Source organism: Panthera uncia, chromosome C2, assembly GCF_023721935.1.
Source record: "Panthera uncia isolate 11264 chromosome C2, Puncia_PCG_1.0, whole genome shotgun sequence".
NCBI lineage: Eukaryota > Metazoa > Chordata > Mammalia > Carnivora > Felidae > Panthera > Panthera uncia.
Genome location: NC_064810.1, coordinates 85,382,717 through 85,404,533, shown reverse-complemented (window position 1 = coordinate 85,404,533; position 21,817 = coordinate 85,382,717). Strand labels below are relative to the sequence as shown.

Below are 21,817 nucleotides of genomic sequence, written 5' to 3'. Positions count from 1 at the left end.
CTTTAAAAAAAAAAAAAAAAAAAAGAGCCTATCAAATGAACAAGCACTACTATGTGGTATAATTTCAAGAGTACAGGGAGGGTCTCTTATTTTGCTATGCCTCTTTTGCTGACCAACATTTAAAAATTCTACTAAGTATGCTTCCTTTTAGCAGCTCAACCCAAATGTAAATAAAGCCCTGAAGACAGAGACTACACTGGGTCTCCACATTTATTTATACCTCAGTTTGAATGTTTATTATCAGATCCTTTCCCAGGGTCTGACAGGACTTCGGGAGCTAGACACAGGGGACAAAAGGTGGAAAGACTAATGAAAATAAACAGTTACATAATTTGAACTAGGGCTTATCCTGATATGGCAGCAATGCTTTTTTTGAAAAGGGTTCATATGGCCTTATTCCGAAAACTCTTTTTTTTTTGAGAACTTTTTTTTAATCTCAAGTTCTTTTTTTTAATTAAAAAAAAAATTTTATTGTTTATTTTTGAGAGAGAGACAGAGCGTGAGCTGGGGAAGGGCAGAGAGAGAGGGAGACACAGAATCCCACGGAGGCTCCAGGCTCTGAGCTGTCAGCACAGAGCCCGACACGGGGCTCAAATTCACGAATCATGAGATTATGACCTGAGCCGAAGTCGGCAGCTTAACCAACTGAGCCACCCAGGCACCCCTAATCTCAAGTTCTTAATGGGCAGGTGCATGTCCTAAAATTAGCTTCATGGTGTTTATTAATGCTCTATAATTCTATGTGCATATGTACATTTCTCTGGGTAAAAGATCTATAACTTTCACCAGATTCCCAAAAGGTCACATGATTGACAGAAGATTAAGCACCACTGTTATAAAGAACCTACAGGGGCACCTGGGTGGCTCAGTCGGGTGGGCGTCCGACTTTGGCTCAGGTCATGATCTCACAGCTTGTGAGTTCAAGCCCTACATTGGGTTCTGTGCTGACAGCTCAGAGCCTGGAGCCTGCTTCAGATTCTATGCCTCCCTCTCTCTGTGTCCCTCCCCTGTTATACTCTGTCACTCAAAAATAAATAGATAAAAAAAAATTAAGAAGTAAAAAAAAACTAAAAATAATTGAATCATGAGAATGGGGTGCCTGAGCTACCAAATAAAGCTACCTTCATTCATATCTTGGGGTTCCAAAGGGGTCTGGGGACTTCTGTTTACATTAGATACATCTGTAATAAATTTCATATGAGAGTTTTTGTAAAAGATACCGGACAGGAGAATGGGGCATGAGATTTCCACTCTCATCTTAGAAAAACCACAGTGGAAACTATGTACCAGATGATTCTTCCAAAGATGTCTCTTCTCCAGGCACCAGGTCTAGCTTTTTCTTGACCAGTCTGAAGAAGTCTTAGGGCATCCTCTCTTTCCTGGACAACTTTATCTAAGGCATCCATGGAATCGATTACCTGGTAAGAGATTAGGAAGATACAATTTCAACAATCACCTACAACAGAAAGGTGGGGAGAAGGACCCCGGGCCCCACCAAAGTTTGTGCTCCACTGAATCCCCACATCCAGTGCCTATGCCCTGCCACAGTCGCCACCAGGCCCAAGAGAAAGAATGAAGGGGATGCTAAAGCCAAGGTGAAGGATGAGCCACAGAGAAGATGTGCAAGATTTCCTGCTAAACCTGCTCCTCCAAAGACAGAGCCCAAACCTAAAAAGGCCCCTGCACAAAAGGGAGAGAAGGTACCCAAAGGGAAAAAGGGGAAAGCTGATGCTGGCAAGGATGGGGATGGCCCTACAGAAAACAGAGATGCCAAAACAGACCAGGCACAGAAAGCTGAGGGTGTTGGAGATGACAAGTGAAGTGTGTGATTTTTGATAACTGTGTACTTCTGGTGACTGTACAGTTTGAAATACTATTTATCAAGTTTTATAAAAATGCAGAATTGTCTTCTACTTAAAAAAAAATTTTTTTTTAATATTTATTTATTTTTGAGAGAAAGAGAGACAGAGCATGAGCAGGGGAGGGGCAGATAGAGAGGGAATTGGAAGCAGGCTCCAGGCTCTGAGCTGTCAACACAGAACCCAATGCGGGGCTTGAACTTGTGGACCATGAGATCATGACCTGAGTGGAAGTCGGACGCTTAACCAACTGAGCCACCCAGGTGCCCCGTGTTTTACTTTTTTTTTTAAGCTATGTTGTTAGCACAAAGAACACTTCATTGTTGTTTTGAGGGAGGGCATATGTCACTAACAGAGGATCTCCAAAGCTAGATTGATACAAGGGGAAAAACACCCTTCCCTTCTAGTTTTGAGAAACTTCCTCCTGGTTCCTAGGGGGAGGGATTCCTTGATGTCAACCCACATTAGCCACCTTGGCACAAATGCCTTGTGGTGTGGAAAAAACTAAAATTCATTAAAAAAATTCTTTTTGGATGCTTTTTATTTTTGAGAGAGGGACAGTGAGCAGGAGAGAGAGAGGCAGAGAGAGGGAGAGAATCCCAAGCAGGCTCCATGCCGTTAGTGTAGAGCCTGACACAAGAATCGATCCCACGAACCTGTGAGATCATGACCTGAGATCAAGAGTTGGACACTTAACCAACTGAGCCACCCAGGTGCCCCGACACAGATGTTCCTACCTGATTGGCAGCTGCTGCTATTACAGAGAATGGAATATCAGTCTACCCTGATCCTACTCTCCAATGATCCATCAAGATGCAAGAAGATCCTACTGGAACCCCTATTTATTTTTATCTCTTTCTTTTAACATTTCTATTGAAGTTTAAAATGTATACAGTAATATATTAGCAGGGCAAAATATATTCTTTATAAATAAATATTCACCTTTGGGGACTCTAATGACAGATGAGCTAAATTTTTTCATAGCTCTAAATACTGAGGCATTTTTTCGGTTATGTGTATTACCTGTGAGCATCATGACAAATAGAAATACTGTATACACACATTTGTTTCTTTTAAGAGCCCTCAAAAACAGGGTGGCAGATTAGATTATAAAGGTAAACTTCCAGGTAGCTGCAGCATCCAAAAGAGATGTGAAAGCCACAAATTTAGATAGACTACCTCATAACCTGTATACGCAGCTCACATTCTATGTATCTGCTCTCCCCTACTTCAATCAAAGCCACACTGAGCAGCTGAATCCACACGTACCTCCTCTTAACTGAATGAATTTCTACAAAACCCCTGAGAAATAAAAGATGGGTGAGAATGGTGAATCCTATTTGGAAGACAGACAAACTTAGAAGAGTGAAGGGCCGTGTAGCCCTTAGGAACCTAGTGAGCCTGGCTGTTCACGGACTACATTAGGGTTTGCCCATGCAAGGTTGCTGCTGGGGCTCCTAACGGAAATCATACCCGATTACTCATGCTCATGCCTCCAGATGAGAAGGAAAATCAGAAATATCAATTAGATACACTTTATTCAAAACAAGCCAACCTTGGAGACCTTTCTTTCCTTTCAGCTTAACTCTTCCAGAGCCAAGAATGTCCTTACACACTTCCACACCTTCAATTTATATCTTGAGAAGGATTCTTTTTAATTTTTTTTCTTGATAAATTTTCCTTAGTAGTATGTCACAAAACTGAGAAGATCCATACATTTGAGGCTTAAAAAAAAAATCATGATTGGGGCGCCTGGGTGGCTCAGTTGGTTAAGCATCTGACTTTGGCTCAGGTTATGATCTTGCAGTCTGTGAGTTGAAGCCCCACGTTGGGCTCTGTGCTGACAGCTCGGATCCTGGAGCCTGCTTTGAATTCTCTGTCTCCCTCTCTGTCTGCCCTACCCTGCTCATGTTCTGTCTGTCTGTCTGTCTCTATCAAAAAATAAATAAATAAATAAACATAAAAAAAAACTGAAAAAAAAAATTACGATCACGTTCAGTTTATCTGGAGAAAGCTTTCATTATTTTTGGAATTTACTAATCCAGAAAGTGCAATATATATGACCTATGGGGATGAAGCTCACTTCTGAAATGTATTTTTTTATAGCAGGGAGATGGGGTAATCTATTACTGAAGTTTAAAAGTCTTACAACAGCACCATTCTAACAAAAGCTTATTCAACAAATAAACAATGCGCTATACATAACTTTCCTTAATAGCAGAATTAGCAAATATCCTGAAAATAAAATCTCAATGCCTTATAAATGTTATGTGGCAATCATCAGGTCTTAGTTTCTAAATACATCATTCGTCATTAAAAGGAATCAGGGTATTCCTCTGTAAAATGGCTGATTCCAGGGATGGGGCAGGAAACGTACAAAATTAATCCAGAACAACTTGCTATGCCTCATAAAAGTGATGAGAACACAGGGGCGAGCCTGAAGGAATCCACACTGGTCCTTAAATCTGGGATGAAGGTATTCAAGAATTATAACTCACTGAATAAAACAGAAATCCCTGAGTCCACGGCGATAGGATAGAAGAAAGTGAAGGGAAAGCCATTCCTTACATAAAGCTAACCAATAAATGTAGAATGAATCATGGGATGAAAAAAATGCCCATTTAGCAAACATTGTAGTAATAACTAATCAATAGATGTTAAACCCAGTGAGTGCAAGTTTGAGAAATTACAGGATGTTTATATATGATCTCAATACAAAGAAAAATTAGTAACTATATACACCGTGGAGAAACCTGGCAGACATCACACTAAAAAATTATTTTTATTTAAACAAAAAATTTTTTAATGTTTATTTATTATTGAGACAGAAAGAGACAGAGCGTGAGCATGGGAAGGGCACAGAGAGGGGGAGACACAGAATCTGAAGCAGGCTCCAGGCTCTGAGCTGTCAGCACAGAGCCTGACATGGGGCTCAAACTCACAAACCACGAGATCATGACTTGAGCCAAAGTCGGATTTTTTTTTTTTATTTTTTTTTTAACATTTATTTATTTTTGAGACAGAGAGAGACAGAGCATGAGCAGGGGAGGGTCAGAGAGAGAGGGAGACACAGAATCTGAAACGGGCTCCAGACTCTGAGCTGTCAGCACAGAGCCCGATGCGGGGCTCGAACTCACGGACCGTGAGATCATGACCTGAGCCGAAGTCGGCCGCTTAACCGACTGAGCCACCCAGGCGCCCCCAAAGTCGGATTCTTAACCAACTGAGCCACCCAGGCACCCCACACTAAAAAATTATTGATGTGAACACAGGTAACAAAACAAATCCACATCCTGTGCCTCCTAATATTAAGTACTGTGAAGAAAACTGTATCACTTCTATGATACTTCCGCCAATCATCATGATTATAATGAGAAACATTAAACAAACCCAAATTGGCCTACACTCTTCAAAAAAATCAATGTTCTGACACACAAAGAAAGACTGAGTATCCAGATTAAAGAAGACTAACGAGATAACAACTGGAAAATGATCCAGAATTTTATTTTGCTATACATTAGAGGACAATGTCCGGATAACTGATGAAATAGATCTGCAGATTAGATAATAGTATTATATCAATTTCCTGATTTTGAAAGTTGTACAGTGGTTATGTAAGGAAATATCCTTGTTTTTTCACAACATATACTTATTTATGGATGTATATAACTGACTCTTAAACTTCTGAAGAAAAAATGTGTTATTTAGAGAAGGAGGCAGAGAAGGATAAAGCAAATCGGTAAAATATTCACTTAGGGAAACTGGGTGAAAGGCACTTTTGTACTATTCTCTTAACTTTTCTGTCAATCTCATGTTGTGTCAAAATAAAGTTTCAAATAAAAATAAATATGCTATGGAATTCAATTTTCATTAAGTCAGAATAACTTCTTCCTAGTGAGGCTAAATACTAAAACTTTACTCCCTACATTCTTTGACTCTCTGCAGGGATATTAGGTCCGCCCCTCTCAGAGGCAGTGTGGCAATAACGGCTGTGAGTAGCGTGGGGAAACGAACGAACGTGAAGCAGCTGAGGTTAGGCAAAAAGCTGAGTTCTATTTACGATGGCACAGAAACATCAACAAAGAATTAACCTCGTAAGCAATCCAGGCAAAAAACCTTGAGAAATTCAACTAAATAAAACACAAAACTTCTACATGGAAGAAATAGCTTAAACATTTACAGCCATTGGGATGCCCGGGTGGCTCAGTTGGTTAAGTGTCCGACTCTTGATTTCGGCTCAAGTCATGGTCTCATCTCATGGTCGTGAGCTCCACGTCTGGCTTGCTTGGGATTCTCATACTCTCCCTGTGCCCCTCCCCCCACACTCGCATGCACTGTCTCTCTCAAAATAAATAAACAAACATTAAAAAAAAAAAATGTGTACAGCCTTGAAAAAGAAAAGGCAGATCTACATATACTGAAAGGGAAAAGTACCCAGGATATACTAGGTAAGTGAAAGTACAAATGTCAGGAGAGTTTATAACCAAATTAGATAAATTATGTATTAAATAATTATGTAATAATTTTATTATGTAAATAAAAATAATTAGGCACACTTCTACACGCAGAAAAAAATTCTGCTGGATAAACAGGAAACATATACAAATAATTACCTGTAGGAGTGGAAATCATGAACCTAAGGGGATTTTTTTTTTAATGATGAAGAAAACCTAATTTGAACAATAGTTGACCTTTTCACAACAATGTGAATGTACTTAATACTACTAAACTATACTGTTAAAAATGATTTAAGAAGGTAAGTTTTATGTTATGTGTTTTTTACTACAATAAAAAAAAAAAAAATGCACTCAAAACTTTGACCTGGTTGGTAGGGCAGTGGCTAAACTGAAACCAGCAATTTAAAATGGTGCAGCTACTTTAAAGAACAGTTGGGCTGTTTCCCAAAATGTTAAACATAGATTTACCATATGACCCAGCAATTTCACTCCTATCTATGTACCCAAGAGAAATAAAAGCCCATGTCCACACATCTGTTGAGGGTTGCAGATGGGAATGGGGAGGGACTACAGATTGGCATGACACTTCATTTTGGAGTGATGGAGATATTCTACAATAGTGATGTCGCCCAACTCTGTACATTTACTAAACATCAAGCAGAAACTTTAAAAAAGAAATCTACTTGCCAAGAAATACAGGAACCATAGACTTACATGTTTTGGCCTTTATCCCACACAATAGTCTCTAGCCTCCACAAATGTTACCTTTTCTAACCGCTCCGGACTTGGCATTGGCAACCTCTGCCGCTTGGCCTCCTGCTCTAAAGTTAAGAGCATGTTTCTTTCTTTCAGTAGGACATACCTGTGTCAAAGAACACAAAGCTTGTGATGTTATTCTATGATTACATTAAGGCTATAGTTTTTGACACCAAAACTAATGATCTGTACTCAAAAATCCTTTAGAAATCTGAATATACAGATCATTACAAAGAATTATCGTTTAAACAGAGCTGTATGAATTCTTACTCATTTGTTCAGTAAGTTTTCCATGTGCCACATACTGTATTAAGTGCCAAGAGAGTTACATAAAATATAAAAAATAATCCCTACACTCCAAGTAGAGAGAGAAGATAGACGGTAACATTCACTTACTGCCTATTACATGCCACGCAATGTGCTAATAAGCGCTTTATATATATTACCTCATCTAATTCTCACATCAACCCTTTGGAGTTGGTACTATTTCCACTTTTTTTTTTTTTTTTTTTAATTTTAGAGAGGCGGTTGGAGAGAAGGGCAGAGGGAGAGGAAGAGAGAGAATCTTAAGCAGGCTCCATGCTCAGCACAGAGACAGATTTGGGGCTCTATCCCATGACCATGACATCATGACCTGAGCCAAAATCAAGAGCTGAACATTCAACCAACTGAGCTACTCAAGTGCCCCTCTACTTTGTAAAAGAAGAAAGTAAGGGTGACAGAAGTAAGGTATTCTGGGGCACATAACTAATTCAAGATTCATAATCTGGACTCCCTGTGTGCAATATTCTTTTTATTTCTACTTCACTAGGCTGCCTCAGAAAATGTAGTGTGATGTGGTGTACTGAGTGGTACAGACGAGAGAGGGAAGATTTATGTGGGAGAGGTGAGAACATCTCTTCTAGCCAGGATGATCAAAGCAAGCTTCAGAAAGATGGGTTTTGTTAGGCTGGAAAGGAAACCAAAGCAAACATAACCAAAGGTACTAAAGTGGCAAAGGTAAAGTGGGGTAAGTTTTGTGAATAAATGTTTGAGAATTAGAGCTGGAAGAAAGGAAAGGAAATAAATGTCAAGGGCACTGAAAATGACACAAAAGCACTGGGGTATTTTTAGTTAATGGAGGAAGACAATTTTGGGGAAGGAGATAAAATCAGAAGATAAACAGGTTTTAGCCAAGATGAATACTGAACAGCCCTACCTATCCCTTCACCAGTAACCCACGGTAACAGTGCTTTCATACAACTAATTTTTCTACAATGAATCTGTGCTGTTCTACACATAACACTTCTGACACCAAATGAAAGGTTTTTTTTCCATCCTGATGCCAAATACACGCTGACTTTTCAACACCACTTCTCCAGCACTCTGACACTGAGTACCTGTGGTGCCAGATTACAGATTGAAGGGTACAGTCCCACAAAACTGTCCCCCCACTTCACATGCCAATAGCAAGTTTCAAAGCCCGCATACATCTGACTAACAACTATAAATTCGGTTTCCAATGACCCCTCCTCCTCTGGTTTGATAATTTAATAGAACTGGTTTATTATAAAGGATACAATTCAGAAGCAGCCAAACAGAAGAGATGCATACGGCGTGGTGTGTGGAAGGGGTGAATAGCGTCCCTGCCTTTTCAGGGTATGTTACCCTAACAGCACCTCCATGTGTTCACCAACTTAGAAGCTCTTCAAACCCAGTTATTCAGGGATTTTTATGGAGGTTTCATACATAAGCACAATTGACTAAATCATGATTCTGGTTAAAGTCAATCCCAGTCCATCTCCTCTCACCAGAGGTGAGGGTGGTGATGAGGCTGAAAGCCCCACCCTCCAATCATGCCTCAAGTCTTTGTGGCAACTAGCCTCTGTCCTGAAGCTACCAAAGGACCCACTAGAAGTTGCTGAATTAGAACAAAAGACACTCCTCTTGGGAAATTCCAAGAGATTTAGGAGCTATGTGTCAAGGAATTGGAGACAAAGACCAAATACATATTTCTTATTTTGTCACATGAGTAAACCAATAATATTAATGGTTTTAATAAGTATTTTACAATTATTTAATCTGCCATGAAAGATAAATAACCTTTAAATCAGGGAATACAACTTTAAATGTCTACTACATTGCCTAGACAGATAAACAATTGTAAGTGAAGTGGGCTCACTGAAGGAACAGATGGGTAAAAAGTGGTCTGTATGGCTCCATTTAGATGGGGTAGTTGCTATACAGCAGCCAGTTGCTACAATGCAGGAAGGCAGGTCCAGTGTTGCCAGATTACACTTCTGATTATTTAAGAGGAACCAGAAATCCTTATTTTTGTGTTAAATTTCCCAATTTTAAAAACAGTACACTCCAAACAAACCCTATCAGCTCAGAGAAATCACTGTCCAGATTGGGAATGAATCTCACTCTGTCTCTACTGACATGAGAGCTACAGTGTTAAGTGTATCCCATCTCCCACTGCTATAAAGAAGCCTCTGTCTCAGAGTACTAATAAAACAGTTCAAATACCAGGGGTCTTTAACAGACCTCAACAGGTTCCTGCCTCTGAACTTCTTCTCTTTTGTCTAGGCACTTTGAGAGACAGAACTCTTTCTCCTCAGTTCCTCTGCCCCTATTGGGTGAAGATCTCTCAGAAAAATACCATACCAGAATTCCTTTCTTCCAAAATGGGGAAATAATTCTAGAATTTGACAGCAGTAATGAAAATAGCCAATCAGATAAATTAAATGGGGTGCCTGGGGGGCGCCTGGGGGGCGCAGTCGGTTAAGCGTCCGACTTCAGCCAGGTCACGATCTCGCGGTCCGTGAGTTCGAGCCCCGCGTCAGGCTCTGGGCTGATGGCTCGGAGCCTGGAGCCTGTTTCCGATTCTGTGTCTCCTTCTCTCTCTCTGCCCCTCCCCCGTTCATGCTCTGTCTCTCTCTGTCCCAAAAATAAATAAAAAACGTTGAAAAAAAAAATTAAAAAAAAAAAAATGGGGTGCCTGGGTGGCTCAGTAGGTTAAGCATCTGACTTTGGCTCAGGCCATGATTTCACGGTTCGTGCGTTTGCGCCCTACACTGGGTGAGCTCAAGCCCTGCTTTGGGTAAAAACACGAGCCCTGCTTCGGTTGAACCCTTGAACCCCCTTCTCTCTCCCTCTCTCTGCCCCTCGCTCACTGCACTCTCTCTCGCTAAAAAAAAATAAATAAAAAAAAAATAATTTAAAAAATAGCCCTTTGACATCTTTTTTTCTCCATCTCTGACAGCACTATAGCTGGAGTCCGGGAACACTGATCATTTGTCCCTATTGGATCAGTTACCGTTCTCTTTAGGGGCAAGGTCTCCAACTGATATTGGTAGAATCCACAGTACATCTCCCATCAAGATTCAAACAGATCCCTCAAAACCTGTCCCCAGAATTAATGAATATCTTATAAAGAACCTTGCAAGGCATCAAGCCCATAATAAAAGATTACACTAGTCCCTGTAATACCTCTAATTTTACCTATAAGAAAACCCAATGGCTGAGGATGGAGGTTTGTCCAGGACCTCCAAGTAATAAATAACATTGTTATCCTTTGGCATCTTGTTCCTAACCCCTCCCCCCATGTTACTGACACCCAATCCTACTGAAAGCAAAATTTTCACCACAACTGATCTATGCAGTGCATATTTTAGTATTTCAGTTGATGAGGATAGCCAAACTTGCACTTGGGAAGAATGGAAAATACACCTGGACAATAATGCTCCAGGACTAGAAAGTCCTTACTTTTAGAAACCTTAAAAACTGATGTGGATGACAGAGTTTTCTGGAGGCTCTACTTTATTAAAATATGTAGATTATTTGCCTCCTTGCTTCCCTTCTCAAAACTCTTCACAGGAAAACAGCATCTACCTGTTACAAGTTTTGGCTTTAGGGACATAAACTCTCCAAAGAAAAATTGCAGTTTGCTCAAACTCAGGTTTGATACTTAGGGCACCTGATCTTGGAACAAGGACATTTGGATTCAGGTAGACTTCAAGACATCCTGAACTTCCCCAAACCTACAACTAAGTGCCAGTTAAGAGGTTTTCTTGGACTTATTTGCTACTGTTGAAAATGAGATTCCAAACTTCTTACTGCTCTAACTCTATATATGCTTTACTAAAAAATGACAAGCTTGACCTTATTGTTTGGAAAGGATGGGAAGACATAGCCTTTGGGAACTTTAAAGAAGAGCCTAATAAATGCCTCCTGCCCTCTGGAATGCTAATTATCAACTTTCCTTTTTCCTCTTAGATAAGAGGGAAGGGAATGCTCTTGGGGGAGTACTCACCCAAAAACATGGGGACCATCATCAACACACAGGGCATTATACCTACCAACTACACCCTGGGGCACAGGAGTCCCCCTTGTCTCAGAGCCATTCCTGCCACCACCCTTTTAGTTAAGGCCACTAACGAAATAGTAATGGGATCCCCTTTACTATCCTTGTATTGTGGCCAAGGACAAAACCACAAATATTTATGCCAATGGCTGGTATGCCTTTAGAGTAGCTGATGAGTTTGGAATATTATGGAAACAAGGTTTCCTTACATCTAATGGGGATAAAATTAAAAATGACTCCTATGTCCAAAATTTACTAGATGTCATACTTAAAAAAATTTTTTTAACGTTTATTTATTACTGAGAGAGAGAGACAGCATGAGCATGGGAGGTGCAGAGAAAGGAGGAGACACAGAATCTGAAGCAGGCTCCAGGCTCTGAGCTATTGGCATAGAGCCTGACATGGCCTTGAACCCACGAACCGTGAGATCATGACCTGAGCTGAAGTCAGACACTTAACCAACTGAGCCACCCAGGCGTCCCAATATGCCATACTTTTACTGGCTGTTCTGGCTATTATTATTTTTTTTTGGTTTCAAGAGTAGAATTTAGTAGGGCCCCCCGGTGGCTCAGTCGGTTAAGTGACCGACTTTGAATTTGTGAGTTCAAGCCCTGCATCGGGCTCTATGCTGACAGCTCAGAGCCTGGAGCCTGCTTTGGATTCTGTGTCTCCCTCTCCTCTTCGTGCTCTGTCTCTCTCTCTCAAAAATAAATAAACGTTAAAAAAATTAAAAAAAAAAACTTTTTTTTTTAACGTTTATTTATTTTTGAGACAGTGAGAGACAGAGCATGAACAGGGGAGGGGCAGAGAGAGAGAGGGAGACACAGAATTTGAAACAGGCTCCAGGCTCTGAGCTGTCAGCACAGAGCCTGACGTGGGGCTCGAACTCACGGACCGTGAGATCATGACCTGAGCTGAAGTCGAACGCTTAACTGACCAAGCCACCCAGGCGCCTCCAAAAAAATTTTTTTTAAACAAAATAGAAAGAAGAGTAGAATTTAATGATTAATCACTTACATATAAAGCTCTGGCTATTATTAATATTTCAGGGGATTCCAGACTTAACTTCCTGGACGCCAAAGGAAACCACCTCACTGATATTTCTGCCTAAAACGCTGCTCTCAAGGAAACCAGGAGCCAAACCTCTGTCATGGTCCAAAGGGATGTTCTCCCAAATAGTAATTTGGAAAAAAAATGATCAGAAATACCCAACAATTGCCCCAGAGAGGGAATAACAATATTGGAAATCTAATTAATTGTTCCATAAGAAAGAGAGAACTTTGGTTTGGATCAAGTAACAATCCTGCCCTACCAGAAAATCTAAAATTCCCAATTACCACTGTATATGCATAAACAGTATCTACTCACATGATAGCATTCATGAACCAATATTGGTGGGGAAATGTTAATAAGGTAACAAAAGTGCCTACCTCCCTTGTCCCACCAAAATACAATACAAAGAAACCTGTTCACACAAATGAATTTCATACAGTTCCCCCGTTTCATGGATGTATATATGTTTTAGTCATGGTTTGTATGTTTTCTCACTCACCAAAGCTTTCTCTTGTAGATAGGTTAATGCTTCTTCTGTGGCTAAAATTCTGTTAGAAAAAGATTATCCCTACCTGGGGAAACCCTCTTGAACTCCACAATGATTGGTGAATGCACTTTACTGATTAGGTGCTTCAACCAGTCTGTGCTGTTTGGCCGGTTTTATAACACTTTTATTGTGCATATCGTCCTCAAACCTTGGGGTTGTTGAATGTACTAACAGCACTATTAAGACTCAATTGGGCAAAATTTGTAGAGACCCTCCAAATACCCTGGCCAAAGGCACTGCTATTAGTCTTTCTAAATCTCAAATCTACCCCCTTTGAAATTCATAAGCTTTCATCCCATGAGATAGTCGCAGAACATCCATTGTAGTTGGCCCCTGCCTCCTGTGACCCAGAGCTGACAGAAGGAAGACAGACATCAATATTGTAAAGGCCCAATTACTTCCATTAAAACTAACTATGCTTTGTTAGAGCCATCTTTTCACAGTGCACTCCCTGGAGATGGCAACCTTAAGCATCACACTTTGCAACCTGGAGATTTCGTCTACTGAAAAAGACTAAAACTACTCTCCAAACTCCAAAACTACTCTCTTCAACCTTGCTGGGAAGGTACATACCTGCATGAGAAACTGCTAACTAACCCTCGTGCCGCCAAACTCCAAGGAATAGAATCCTGGATTCACATGACACATCTAAAGAAAGCACTAAACCCTGACTGGACCTGCACACCATCTAGGGACCTGAAAGTAAAGATTTCCTGGAATTGAAGCAGAAATGACAAGACAGCTTTATCAACATGTCCAGACCAGGCCTGCATAACTTTTCCTGTTTGCTTCTCCCAACTCTTTAGCTGAAAGTGGAAAGAAAACACCCTTATGTGCATTTCCCAAATGCTGGCGAAAGGGGGCAACATCTTTTTTCATTATGGGCTTTCAGAAACAGCTTCATCATGATCTTGTGATGAAATACTTTTTCACTTGCTTTTTCTGAAGGGTTAGAAGGTTCAGAATTCCAAAAGTCTTTCATCTAACCTATTATCTGATTCTGGATTCTTACCCAAATTCACAGTCTCTGAATATGTAACCTTATAGGTTGTATCACTGGATAATGTCTATTTTCTTTTCTTTTTTTGTTTTAACATTTCTTTATTTTTGAGAGAGACAGAGAGGGACAGAGTACGAGCGGGAGAGGGGCAGAGATACAGAGAGGGATACACAGAATTGGAAGCAGGATCCAGGCTCTGAGCTGCCAGCACAGAGCCCGACATGGGGCTCGAACCCACGAACCGCGAGATCATGACCTGAGCTGAAGTCAGATGCTTATCCAACTAAGCCACCCAGGCACCCCTGGATAATGTCTATTTTCAAATAGTTCTTTTGAGATAATACTGTTTTAATACATCTCTGAAGTTTTGCTATTTTTTGCAAAAGTTCATTAACTATTGATCCATGTGTATACCTGCACTGTATCTTCCAAAATGCACTTGATCAATTCTTCCAATGAGCTCTTGCAGAGTCCCCTATTTTGCTTTCATGGCCACTTTTAAGTGGGGACTTGCAGGAGGCATACATGACTCTGGGATGGAGTTTGCCTCTGTATGGAGAACTTCCTCCTATAAGTTGGAGTAAGTGCCAATAAATATCTTCAGCTGACTACTTTCAGAACTAGGGTCTTATTTAGAACCATAAAACAATTTTGAATTATTTTACTTCTTGTGTTTTATATAATTACTTAAAATTCTTATACTTTGTTTCTTGTTAAACTTCTGTAAAAATGATGCACCCAGACACATGGAAGATGGCAGAGTAGGAGGATCCTAGGCTCACCTCATCCCATGGACACACCTAGATAACACCCACCTCAATGTAAGTAACCCAGAAAATGACCCAAAGATTGGCATAATAAGACTTTTTCACAGCTAAATGTAGAGAAGAGGCCACACCGAAGAGGGTAGGAAGGATGGAGACATAGTAGAGAGGCAAACAAACACAGGACCGTCTGTAAGAGGGACAGGGTGGGCACAGAAGAGGGGAGAGAGGAGCAGACCCCACCCCAGGCACCCCAGGCATGCAGGACCAGCACTGGGAAGATAGATTCCCATGACATAAAATTCCCATCCCATAATTCTCCCTTTGAAAACCAGAGGGGCTTAATTTCTTGAGTTCTTGTTGTCACGGGGGTTTAACACTTAGAACTTTAAAAATCAGCAGGCTTGGGTCAGGGAGAGTAGAAGGCCAAGAGGAAACTGAGTCCCCATCCTTAAAGAGACAAGACAACAAATAGCCCCGCTGAGATTCAGCACAGAGCACCAGTTTGAAAGACGCCTGGGGTGTACAAGGAGATTTGTTTGCTAATTTTGGGGCCTATGCTGGAGGGGCAAGTCTTAGGGAGACTTCTCCAGGAACAAAGGAATTGGTGGGCACCATCTCCTTCCCCCACTCTCCAGGCTAGATACAGACACCCGTGGGAACCAATGCAGTGCAAACAGTCTCTACCTAGCTCACTAACAGTGTGCCTGGCCCCCAACCACTTTTGCAGATCTACCCCTTCCAACCCAGCTTCTTCCTATAGCAGACCTGAGCAAACCCTGCTATCACTGTGCACCTGCCCCTGTGTTCCTCTGTGGACTTGCTCCCTCCAACTCTCTCTCAGTAGGCGTCCATCCAAAGTGACACCACAAGCCTGGCAGTGTGCAAGCAGCCCTGATGGGTTAGCATCACCCCAAATTGATTCCTGTCCTGGGGAAAGAGGAAGATAACCGCACACGCTAGTTCCACTGTGGTCCCAGCAGCAGACTGGGGGCAGACATCTGGTGTGACTGCAGGCCTTGTCCAACAATGAAAGCTTCTTAGAGGACAACACAGAGAATACCCTACAGTTCAGTGCAACTGCAGCTCTGGCAAACACCTAGTCTGACCCAACTCAAGCTAAGGTTACCCCAGACAGGCCCACTAACAACACAGGAACAAAACTCTGGCTGCAACATGCAGAGAACCGTTGTAAATGACTGACAAGGCAGATACACTTCAGCCGCAAGAGTAAGGTGCATGCCACAGTCATAGGAAACACCCCTGAAGCACCAGGTTCGGGTGAAGTGCAGGGCACTTTAGGAACTCTTCTTCATAAGACCACTACTTTCAAGAGCAGGAGAGATAGCTGACTTTCCTAGCACACAGAAACAGATGAAAAGAGTTAGACAAAATGAGGAGACAGAGGAATATGTCCCAAGTGAAAGAACAGGACAAAATCACAGCAAGAGACCTAAACGGAATGGAAATAAGCAATATTCGTGACAAAGAATTTAAACTAATAGTCATAAAGATACTTCCTGGACTTGAGAAAAGAGTGGAGGACCTTGGTGAGACCCTCAACAAAGAGACAGAAAATGTAACTCAATAACTTACATTAAAAATACACTAAACAGGGGTGCCTGGATGGCTCAGTTGGTTAAGCATCCAACTCTTGATCTCAGCTCGGGTCTTTGAGTTTGAGCCCCACGTTGGGCTCTGCACTGACAGTGCAGAGTCTTCTTGGGATTCTCTCTCTCTCCCACTTTCTCTCTGCCAATCCCCCACTCGCACGCGCGCACTCTCAATCTCTCTCCCTAAAAATAAATAAATAAACTTAAAAAAATACATAAAAAATACATTAAATAGAATAAATGCTAGACTAGAGGAAGCAGAAGTATGGATCAACAACCTGGGGTGCAGAGTAATGGAAAGCAATCTTGCTGAATGGGAGAGAGAAAAAAAATAATTAAAAAAAATTTTTTTAAATAGGCTTAGAGAACTCAGCAACACCATCAAACATAATAACATTAGCATTATAGAGATCCCAGAAGGGGAAGAGAGAGAAAAGGGGGCAGAAGAGTTTTGTGAAGAAATAATAGCTGAAAACTTTCTGAATCTGAGAAAGGAAATAGAAATCCAGGAGGCACAGAGCGCTCCCAACAAAATCAACCCAAGGAAGGCCACACCAAGACACTTAGTAATTCAAAGGGCAAAAAGTAGTGAACAATTTTAAAAGTAGCAAAAGAAAACTGTTACATACAAGGGGAATCCCCTAAGGCTATCAGTTGATTCTCAACAGAAACTTTCTAGGCCAAAAGGGAGTGGCATGATATATATTAAGTGCTGAAAGAAAAAAACCTGCAACAAAGATACTCTAACATTCAGGAAGGCTACCACTCAGAATAACAGGAGAGATAAAGAGTTTCCCAGACAAAAGCTAAAGGAATTCATCACTAAACCAGCTTTATAAGAAATGTTAAAGAGAACTCTGAGTAGAAAGGACCAAAGGAAAGTAGGAAGCAAAGAGCAATAAAATTAAGTATATCTATAAAAATCAATCAAGGATTTTACAAAATAAAAGGATGTAAAGTAGGACACTATATACCTAAAATGTGGGGGAGAGAGGAGTAAAAATTTAGTGATTTTAGGATGGGTTCCAAACTCAAGCGACCATTAACTTAATACAGACTGCTATATGCACAAAATGTTATATATAAACCTTATAGTAACCACAAATCAAAAACTGGCAATAGATATATAAAAAATAATGAGAAAGGAATCCAAGTATATCCCTAAAGAAAGCCAGCAAACTGTAAGAGAGCAAGAGAAGGAACAGAGAAGGACAAAAATAATCATAAAACAATAACAAAATGGTTACATGCCTATCAATAACTACTTTGAATGTAAATGGACTAAACACCAAATCAAAAGACATAAGGTGATGGAATGGATAAAAAAAGCAAGATCCATCTATATGCTGCCTACACAAGACTCATTTCCGACCTAAACACACATGCAGATTCAAAGTAGAGGGATGGAAAAGCATTTATCATGCAAATAGAAATGAAAGGAAACCTCGGGTAGCAATACTTACAATGGACAAAATGGATTTTAAAACAAAGACTGTAACAAGAGACAAGGAAGGATGCTATATAATCATAAAGGGAAAAATCCAACAAGAATACGTGACAATTGTATTTATGCACCTAAAAACCTAAAGCAGCTAATAACAAACATAAAGGAAATAATCAACAGTAAATACAATAATAGCAGGGGACTTTAATACCCCACTTATATCAATGGATAGATCATCTATCTAAACAGAAAATCAACAAGGAAACAGTGGCTCTGAATGACACACGGAACCAGATGGATCTAAAAGATATTCCATCCTAAAAAAGCAGAATACACAGTCTTTTCAAGTGTAGAAAAGAGCATTCTCCAGAGTAGATCACATGTTAGGGCACAAAAGAAGTCTTAACAAATTCAAAAAATTCAAAGTCATACTATGCATCTTTTCTGACCACAATGCTATGAAACCAGAAATCAACTACAAGAAAAATCTGGAAAAAACGCAAATACATGGAGGTTAAATAACATGCTACTAAACAATGAATATGGCATCGACGGGGCGCTTGGTTGGATCAGTCGGTTAAGCGTCTGACTTCGGCTCAGGTCATGATCTAGCAAGTTCGTGGATTCAAGCCCCGCATCAGGCTCTATGCTGACAGCTCAGAGCCTGGAGCCTGCTTTGGATTCTGTGTCTCCCTCTCTCTCTGCCCCTCCTCTGCTCGGGCTGTCTCTCTCTCAAAAATAAATAAACATTAAAAAAAATTTTTTTTAAAAAAACAGTGAATGGGGACAAAAAAATCCAATGAACACAATGAATGGGTCAACCAAGAAATCAAAAAGGAAATTATAAAATACACGGAGACAAATGAAAATGAAGACACAACACTCTGAAATCACTGGGATGCAGCAAAAATAGTTCTAAGAGGGGAATTAATAGCAATACAGGCCTATATTAATAAGCAAGAAAAATCTCAAATAAACAACCTAACCTTACACCTAAAGGAGTTAGAAAAAGAACAACAAACAACCCAAAGCCAGTAGGAAGAAGGAAGGAATAAAGATTAGAGCAGAGATCAATGAAACAGAAACAAAAACAATAGAACAGCTCAATGAAACTAGGAGCTGGTTCTTTGAAAAGATCAATAAAATTAATAAACCTTTAGCCAGGCTCATTAAAAAAAAGAGAGAGAGAAATAACTCAAAATCAGAAAGAGGAGAAATAACTGACAACATAGAAATAACAAGGATTATAAGAGAATATTATGAAAAATTATATGCCAACAAATTTGACAACCTAGAAAAAATGAATTCCTAGAAACATATAACCTCCCAAAACAGAATCAGGAAGAAATAGATAACTTGAACAGACCAATGACCAGCAATGAAATTGAAGCAGTAATCAAAAAATTCCCAACACACGAAACTAAAGGACCGGATGGCTTCACAGGAGAATTCTATCAAACACTTTTTATAAAAGAGTTAATACTTCTTCTTCTCAAACTATTCCAAACAATAGAAAAGGAAAGAAAGCTTCCAAATTCATTCTATGAGACCAACAGTACCCTGATACCAAAACTAGATAAAGACACTACAAAACTCCAGGCCAATAGCTCCAAAGAACATAATGCAAAAATCCTCAACACAATACTAGTGAAACAAATCCAACAATACATTAAAAACAGTAATTTACCATAATCAAGTAGGATTTATTCCTGGGATGCAAGGGTGGTTCAAAAATCACAAATCAATCAATGTGATACATCACAGCAACAAGAAAAAAAGAAAAAAACCCTATGATCATTTGAATAGATGCAGAAAAAGCATCTGACAAAATACAACATCTATTCATGATAAAAACCCTCAACAAAGTAGATTTAGAGGGACTATATCTCAACATAAAAAAGGCCATATATGAAAAACCCATAGCTAACATTATACTCAATGGTGAAAAACTGAGAGCTTTTCCCCTAAGATCAGGAACAAGACAAGGATGTCCACTCTCATCACTTATATTCAACATAGTACGAGGAAGTCCTAGCTACAGCAATCAGACAACAAAAAGAAATAAAAGGCATCAAAATTGGTAAGGAAAAAATAAAACTTTTGCTATTTGCAGATGACTTGATACTATATACAGAAAATGCTAAAGACTCTACCAAAAAAACTACTAGAACTGACAAATGAATTCGGTAAGGTCACAGGATACAAAATCAATCCACAGAAATCTGTTGTATTTTTATACACTAATAATGAAGCAACAGAAAGAGAAATTAAGAAAACAATCCCATTTATAACTGCACCAAAAATAGTAAGGTACCTAGGAATAAATTTAACCAAGGAGGTGAAAGATCTGTACTCTGAAAATTAAAACGCTGATGAATGAAACTGAAGATGATACAAACAAAAAGATATTCCATGCTCATGGACTGGAGAACAAATATTATTCAAATGGCCATACTACCCAAAGCAATCTATAGATTTAATGCAGTCCCTATCAAAATACCACCAGCATTTTTCACAGAACCAGAATAAACACTCCTAAAATTCATATGAAACCACAGAAGACCCTGAATAGCCAAAGCAATCTTGAAAAAGAAGAACAAAACTGGAGGTATCACAATCCCAGATTTCAAGTTATATTACACACCTGTAGTAATCAAGAGAGTATGGTACTGATGCAAAAAGAGACACATAGATCAACAAAACAGAATAGAGAGCTCAAAAATAAACCCACCATTATCTGGTCAATTAATCTTTGACAAACGAGGCAAGACTATGCAGTGGGAAAGACAGTCTCTTCAACCTTCAACAAATGGTGTCGGGAAAACTGGACTGCTACATGCAAAAGAATGAAACTGGACTGCTTTCTTACACTATACACAAAAATAAACTCAAAGTGTATTAAAGATCTAAATGAGAGACCCAAAACCATAAAAATCCTAGAAGAGGGTATATGCAGCAATTTCTTTGATATCAGCTGTTAACAGTATTTTTCTAGATAGATCTCCCGAGGTAAAGGAAACAAAAGCAAAAATAAACTATGGGAACTACTCAAAATAAAAAGCTTCCACACCGCAAAGGAAATAATCAAGAAAACAAAAAGACAACATAGTTAATGGGAGAGGATGTTTGCAAATAACATATCTGATAAAACATCAGTATCCAAAATATATAAAGAACTTCTATAACTCAACACTAAAAAACCCCACAAATAACCCAATTAAAAAATAAACAGGGGGCGCCTGGGTGGCGCAGTCGGTTGAGCGTCCGACTTCAGCCAGGTCACGATCTCGCGGTCCGTGAGTTCGAGCCCCACGTCGGGCTCTGGGCTGATGGCTCGGAGCCTGGAGCCTGTTTCTGATTCTGTGTCTCCCTCTCTCTCTGCCCCTCCCCCGTTCATGCTCTGTCTCTCTCTGTCCCAAAAATAAATTAAAAAAAAACGTTGAAAAAAAAATTTTAAAAAATAAAAAAATAAAAAAATAAAATAAACAGAAGGCATTAGCAGACATTTCCCCAAAGAACACACACACAGATGGCCAACAGACACATGAAAAGATGCTCAACATTACTCATCATCAGGGGAATGCAAATCAAAATCACAATGAGGTATTATTTCATACCTATCAGAATGGCTAAAATAAAAAACACAAGAAACAAGTATTGGAGAGGATGTGGAGAAAAAGGAACTCTTGTGTACTGTTGGTGGGAATGTAAACTGGTACAGCCACTGTAGAAAACAGCATGGAGGTTCCTCAAAAAATTAAAAATAGAATTACCAAATGATCCAGTAATCCCACTATTAGGTATTTACCCAAAGAATACTAAAACACTGGGGCACCTGGGTGGCTCAGTCAGTTAAGTGTCTGACTTTGGCTCAGGTCATGATCTCACCGTTCGTGAGTTCGAGCGCCGTATCAGGCTCTGTGCCAACTGCTTGGAGCCTGGAGCCTGGAGCCTGGAGCCTGGAGCCTGGAGCCTGGAG

General features: G+C 39.9%; 2 protein-coding genes across 3 annotated transcripts in view; one reads left to right on the top strand and one right to left on the bottom strand.

Moving 5' to 3' along the window:
* MRPL47 (mitochondrial ribosomal protein L47) overlaps positions 1–21,817 on the bottom strand; it is a 34,777-nt gene that overhangs the window by 6,104 nt on the left and 6,856 nt on the right. For both annotated transcript variants that reach the window (XM_049629571.1, XM_049629572.1), the window contains exons 4-5: positions 7,082–7,178; positions 1,288–1,418 (exon numbers count right to left, since the gene is read on the bottom strand). In XM_049629571.1, coding sequence (XP_049485528.1) covers positions 1,288–1,418; positions 7,082–7,178 — 228 coding nt within the window. The remainder of the gene's footprint in view (positions 1–1,287; positions 1,419–7,081; positions 7,179–21,817) is intronic.
* Positions 1,536–2,147, top strand: LOC125920626 (non-histone chromosomal protein HMG-17-like; the record flags this gene model as incomplete). Its single annotated transcript, XM_049627650.1, has 1 exon — positions 1,536–2,147. A coding segment is annotated over one exon (285 nt), but the record flags the coding sequence as incomplete, so codon positions are not given.